This window comes from Mycetomoellerius zeteki, unplaced genomic scaffold, assembly GCF_001594055.1.
Source record: "Mycetomoellerius zeteki isolate Tzet28-1 unplaced genomic scaffold, Tzet1.0 scaffold343, whole genome shotgun sequence".
NCBI lineage: Eukaryota > Metazoa > Arthropoda > Insecta > Hymenoptera > Formicidae > Mycetomoellerius > Mycetomoellerius zeteki.
Genome location: NW_017257331.1, coordinates 326,715 through 332,797, shown reverse-complemented (window position 1 = coordinate 332,797; position 6,083 = coordinate 326,715). Strand labels below are relative to the sequence as shown.

The 6,083-nt window shown below is 31.0% G+C and overlaps 2 protein-coding genes across 4 annotated transcripts; one reads left to right on the top strand and one right to left on the bottom strand.

Annotated features, from left to right (window-relative positions):
• Window positions 1-396: 396 nt before the first annotated feature.
• On the top strand, window positions 397-2,359 carry PIH1D1 (PIH1 domain containing 1). Of its 2 annotated transcripts, XM_018452287.1 has the most exons (7): window positions 398-804; window positions 905-992; window positions 1,069-1,251; window positions 1,513-1,685; window positions 1,794-2,015; window positions 2,104-2,247; window positions 2,324-2,359. In XM_018452287.1, the coding sequence occupies exons 1-7, from the start codon at window positions 745-747 to the stop codon at window positions 2,357-2,359; spliced, it is 906 nt and encodes a 301-aa protein (XP_018307789.1). In that variant the 5' UTR covers window positions 398-744. The 2 variants fall into 2 exon arrangements, with proteins under 2 accessions (XP_018307788.1, XP_018307789.1); XM_018452286.1 differs by lacking the exon at window positions 2,324-2,359 and having other exon boundaries at window positions 397-804; window positions 2,104-2,286.
• A 284-nt stretch (window positions 2,360-2,643) lies between these two features.
• On the bottom strand, window positions 2,644-4,858 carry LOC108725362 (sphingosine-1-phosphate phosphatase 2). Of its 2 annotated transcripts, XM_018452346.1 has the most exons (6): window positions 4,516-4,858; window positions 3,806-4,364; window positions 3,516-3,717; window positions 3,366-3,400; window positions 3,176-3,245; window positions 2,644-3,087 (listed from the first exon to the last, which is right to left on the bottom strand). In XM_018452346.1, exons 2-6 carry the CDS (start codon window positions 4,260-4,262, stop codon window positions 2,670-2,672), a joined length of 1,182 nt encoding a protein of 393 aa, XP_018307848.1. In that variant the 5' UTR covers window positions 4,263-4,364; window positions 4,516-4,858; the 3' UTR covers window positions 2,644-2,669. The 2 variants fall into 2 exon arrangements, with proteins under 2 accessions (XP_018307848.1, XP_018307847.1); XM_018452345.1 differs by having other exon boundaries at window positions 3,176-3,400.
• Window positions 4,859-6,083: the final 1,225 nt, after the last annotated feature.

The window sequence follows — 6,083 nt, the reverse complement described above, 5'->3', positions numbered from 1 at the left end:
TATTAATTACATATAATTATTCTTATATTTATAATTTTTTTATCTTATTTTAATTGTTATTGTATATTTAAACATTGTTTGTTTTACTTATTATAACCCTAATAATTATGTATCTCTCTATAAAATCTAGTAGTTTATTTGAAACAAGAATAAAAAGATTCTAAAGATACCCGTATTCTTGTGAACTTGATACGTTGTTGAAGTCGCGCGGGCGAGAAAACGCGTCCCCGCTGGTAACACTGGGTGCGTTCAGCAGAACGTTTGTTTTGCAACTATTGTAAGTTTCCTTCGCGCTAATTGGATCATACTTTTAGATCTAGAAGAATGGTCCTATCTCAGCAGACAATCATAAAACGATTGCAAAACTGTTGAGTCTGCTGAACGCAGCCACTGAATATAGTACCCTTACTACTGCCTCTCTGCTGTCTGTCTGTCTCTCTCTCTCTCTCTCTCTCTCTCTCTCTCTCTCTCTGTTCTGTACGAGATACAGAATAGAAAGGTGCACGCGTGGTGCGTCTTTTGTTTAGTTTTACATGTGTGTAGATTGTATGTACAGAATTTGTGAACTGCGAACTACGGCGACAGGGTCTCTGACTAAAGATTATTGTTTATATTGGATGATGCACGAGTGACATTTATATTTCATTATCAAAGAGATTATCTTGATATTCGAGTTATCGAAAGTGCTGAGAAAAAAATCTGAATATATTTTTATCTGTAAATTAAATTAAATTCGTCGCAATTATGGGTGATGCCACTTTTCTCGAAGTTGATGACTCTATTAAGGCTAAAAATTTATTATTTGTAAGTATAGATATAGTAAATACATATTTATATTATTGATGTATATACATATCAACATATGTATACGAGTTATGACAAAAATGTTGAATGTTTCTGACAGGATAAAGATAAAGATGCTTTAAGTCAGATGAACAAGTTGATGGAACAATTTGATTCAACATCATCTATCCTTGTGCAACCTACTCCTGGTTTGTACAATACATTTTGCATGTTGCTTGTTATATAAATAAGAGTTTTATTTTCTAATATTATATAATATTGTAGGCATCTGTGTAAAAACCCGAACAGTTAATGGAGAAAAAATTTTTGTCAATGTATGTATGTCAGATAAAATTCCACCGCCAGATGATATATCTGATACTAAACTACTTGAACTTTTAAATGATGAAGTGCCTGCTTACATCATACCAATGAGTATTGGTTTTGAAAGGATGGAAGCAGATAAATGTAAAAATCTTTTACTTGTCTATATATATATAATAAGGATTGGTATATAATAACCGTGTAATCTGTTAACTGTATAATCTATAAGAATTGACCAATCACAGTCGAATGAGAGGAAAATAATCGACTATGATTGGTCAATTCCTACAGATTACAGAAAAAGTTAACGGATTACAGCCTATTATAAACCAACTCTTAGTGTTAAAATAATGATGTTGCACTGTATACAGTTGTCAATCATAAAATATTGTTTTTTTTTTACAGCTGGTACACCTAGTGCAACATATGATGTCATGATAAATACAGTATATCTCAAGAAATGTCGAGAAAAGAAACATTTTATGGCATTTACAACATTAGTCATATTAAGTGGTGTGGCAGATAAATTTAACAAAGAGATTGATACAGAAAATTATGTTATTCTTAAAAATCGTACAGTAAGTATATATAAAAAAATAAAATATGTATTTATCTGTTGAAACTTTTTAATATAATATTTGCGTATTATTTCATAAGCGTATTCCTAAATATATATATTATTCTAGGTAATGGGAAAACTTCAGCAACATAGAATAGAAAATCGTAAACCCAAAAAGCCGCAAGGTCATAAATCATTAATCGAGGAAATTTCGCATTCTACAAAGCCTGTCAACAGCAAGACTAATCTATCAGCTAGCAATGAAACAAAAACGGGTTATGTAATTTTAAGAAAACCAGCGAAAGGCCCAATTGAACGTTTAATCGCTTTATTTGATATGCCAAAAAGTGTTAGTCACAAAATTATTAAACCGATTTATCATACAGAATCTTTATAGTATTTAGTCAGATAAAATAAATATGCATTATCACTTGCAGGTTTCAGTCGAAGATATAGTAGTATTGATCAACTCCGATCGTATAAATGTTACAGATGAGAAAGCTTATTATTCGTATGACGTTTTATTGCCATATACGTTAAAAGCAGATAATGCGAATGCTTTTCTCGATTATAATATTGGGGTGAGAATTTATATTCTCTCTTTTTTTTATATCAGATGATATTTGCCTACAATGTATATATTTTTTTATTTTTCAGGTGTTACGAATAGATATATTAATAGAACAAAAATAAAAATTAATATTAAAAAATAATTCTGTTTATTGTATCTCCTATTTTAAAAGAAATTTTGTTAATCTTGTACCTAATTAAAATAATTAAAATACGATTTTATTATATTTTCCACTTCTTTACTGCATTTAATTTTGAAGAAAAAGATATGCGTTCTGTATCACAAATATACAAATTTGCTTAAGAAATATATCTGAAAAAGTGAAGATAAATTAATTTTCTGGAATTATATAAAAGCTCAATGAACAAACAAGCTTTAAAATATATTTCACAGAATAATATAAATTTATCAACAAATTGCATGCTAAATTTTTCATATTTCCGTGTAAAATGCTGGTCGTTCGATACCTATAATGTTAAAAACTTGTGGAAATAGATGTACTGTATTTACACCTAACATGAAACAGAATACATATTTATAGACTAGATCAACAAACACCTTATTTTGATTACTATTGTAATCTTGACATTTCATAAGTTCCCTCCAATTAATTTGTAATATACCACAAATTATAATATAACTAAATGATTTGCAGATGGCTTTTGTTAGAATAACACCAGAAAAGCCAAGTGCAGTTCTAATAATTAAATGACCAAGCACAGAGTATGTTGGCCAAACGATATGAAATGGTGGCAAAAATTGCGATACTGTTAATAGACCAGTATAATAATTGAGCCATGCTCCTGCATGGATTCCTGTTGTGACTGATACAACCATGGCAGTGTCGCTTCTGAAATACATTAAAAAATCACTTAGATATAAGCTTTTTAAAGCTGAATTGTCTTGGGCGTGATATTCAATATTGACAATTTATCTACCTAGTGGGTGTCCACTTATAGCTGGATGGATAATATTTGATAATGGCAATACTGATTGCAATCAGCATCGCTAGAAGCCAAAAATTTGTAATAATATAAGAACTTGTTATGTCCACTAAGGGTACCAATGGAATCATTAATGCAATCGCTAATACTAAACCGACCACAATATCTAGCACAGTATGCATACCTAGGTACAATCTGCTCATACTGACAAGTGTACACCTAGAAAAGTCTTGCATGTTGCAGAGTTCAATGATTTTACATTAATACAAGGAGTCAACAAGCAAATATTGTAATATAGCAAACAAGAATGAACCAATTACAATATATCACCTACCAAAGAGATGCAATAATGCAACCGATAGAAAATGGATAAATATATTTGTTCATCGTAAATAATACTACACTAAACGGTATTGTCAAACCGACCATGGCATGAGTAGATGGCATTCCATATTCTTGTGACCATTTATTTTGTAGTCTGACTACTGGAGGACACGCTGGTCTAGGCCAACATATTATATCTTTTAGTATCTGGCCTGTGGATAAATAATACAAATTTAAAGATAAATTATACGAAAATCATGTGCATACTTATTGTTATTTTTTATTATTAATTCATCATACCAAAGGTCATAATAATGCCCCATACTAAAACTACTCTTTGTCCAACAGCTCCATCAATATTCCAAAACAAGAAAGGTATAAAAGTTGAATAAAAGATCTCATCTCCTAACTCAGTTCCAAACACAAATGTATAATACCAAAATGAATTAGTGATTGTGTAATTTGGATTATTTGAAACCATCAAAGCTTCTTTGTTCATTGTTTCAATTGTTTGTTCCAAAGAATTAACTTGCTTTGTGTATGCATTCAATCGTTGGTTTGCATCACAATCATTTATATGGCAAGTTGGAATATAATTTTCTTCATTATCATCAATTTTTGTATATTTTTTCTCTTCCTCTTGGAATGTTTTTTTATGTTTATTGTAACATATTTTTACACCAAAAAATTGTTGAATTGATGCGACTAATTGAGGGTCTTTTAGGTAATCCATTATTCTTATTAATTTTAATAGCATTCTTATTGGAATTCTTAGATGGATTGGTTATTTAATTTTAAATTGTTCTTTTTAAATTATTAATATGACTTTCTCCTGGTCACAAGCATCCCGCTAAATAATCTGTATAAATAATATTAATGATCTTAATGTTAATAATCAATTATGTAACTTTAATGTAATTCAAGTGATTAATGGATAAAAATAAATATTTTTCAATAAAAAATCTACAATGTATATATATATCTCTATATATATATTCACTTCATCTTACCAATTTCAATTTTATAAAATTTTCTCTGCGCTTGTGCCGTAACACGTAGAACAAGTATAGTAAAACGATAATAAAAATTATCGTCGGCACTACAAAAAGAAGTTATACAATTGCTATAAAAGCGACATACATTAAGGTTAAGTAATCTGCCGTATCGACCGAATGTGTGATGTGATAAGCATGCGCGGTGATAACATTTCGATATTCACCTCGATTAATTCTTTGAAACTTTTTCTAACGGTATCATAAAATTCACTATTAAATGTAAACATCGCTTTGTTTACGATACACAAACATTTGAAGTAGGATTAGGTTAGGGGTTAGGTTAGGCTAAGGCTACTTCTGTAATGCGGGGTCTACAATAGAAGTCGTAGCGGTCGTAGGGTCTTAAGTCGTAGAAAATTGACTAATCACTGAAGTAATGCGGGGTCTACAATAGAAGTCGTAGCGGTCGTAGGGTCTTAAGTCGTAGAAAATTGACTAATCACAGTTGATTATTCTTCTCATATTCGACTGTGATTGGTCAATTTTCTACGATTTAAGACCCTACGACTGCTACGACTTCTATTGTAGACCCCGCATTACTCTTTTTAACTAGAGACCCTCTAATGCCCGTGTCACACTACACATTGGAGACTGAGGATTGCGAATTGAGGATTAGAATTCAACCAATTAGAACGAAACAGATTAAACTTAAAATTACCTGATTGGTCGAATTCTAATCCTTAATTCGCAATCCTCAATTAATGCATAGTGTGACACGGGCATAAGGTCGGAATCAGACTACTCATTAAAGATTGAGATTGAAGATTGAAAAATTCAGATTTGACCAAACGAAGCGAAAGGAGCTAAAATTTTTTTTTATCCTTATTGGTCAAATTTCAATCTTTGAATCTTCAATCTCAATCTTCAATGCGTAGTCTGATTCCGGCCTAATCAGAGTCGTGAAATAACGTTTCCAATTTTTATTGGTGCTGACATTTTTCAGCAAAAACCGGAATAGTCATGGCGTCAAATTTAAATTCTAAAACATGGTATTGTATACAAAATATTTATTAATACCTTGATCAAAAAGTTCCCGGAATTACCACCAGGTGATGCTCTGAGTCAGCTGATTTGAGTTCTGTTTTTTTTTGGTTAGGTTGCCACATCTATCATTGACATTTCCACCAAATTTTATCGCCATAGCTTGACATTTGTAAAAGTTACGTCGTCTTGAGTACATCTACCTCTGCACGGTTTTCGTTTTATAGTTTTAAAAATGGAGTTGAATTTGCAACATCCGTGAATTTTTGACCAAGAACGAAATGAATACCATCCAACAGCTGTCGAATTCACTCGATATGGCTCCCTGCTATTTTTTTCTGTTCGATCGAGTCAAAAAACTACGGGGAACGCGTTTTAAGCCGAAAGGAGGTAATGGAAAAATCGAAAACCATAGTTGCTTTAAAAGAAAATACATAGTTGCTTTAAAAAAATATGTATGCAAAATGGATAATTTTTTAAATAAGCAACTATGTGTTTTTTTTCCACCAATTGATTCATCTCATTATTCTGTTCATAAAAGT

Excerpts from the sequence above, each read along its gene's own strand:
- PIH1D1 (XM_018452286.1), top strand. The coding sequence starts at position 745 with ATGGGTGATGCCACTTTTCTCGAAGTTGATGACTCTATTAAGGCTAAA. Across the intron at positions 993-1,068 it reads CCTTGTGCAACCTACTCCTG|GCATCTGTGTAAAAACCCGA; the intron begins GTTTGTACAATA and ends ATAATATTGTAG. Across the intron at positions 1,252-1,512 it reads AAGGATGGAAGCAGATAAAT|CTGGTACACCTAGTGCAACA; the intron begins GTAAAAATCTTT and ends TTTTTTTTACAG.
- LOC108725362 (XM_018452345.1), bottom strand. The coding sequence starts at position 4,262 with ATGCTATTAAAATTAATAAGAATAATGGATTACCTAAAAGACCCTCAA. Across the intron at positions 3,718-3,805 it reads GGGCATTATTATGACCTTTG|GCCAGATACTAAAAGATATA; the intron begins GTATGATGAATT and ends ATTTATCCACAG. Across the intron at positions 3,088-3,175 it reads TATAAGTGGACACCCACTAG|AAGCGACACTGCCATGGTTG; the intron begins GTAGATAAATTG and ends AATGTATTTCAG.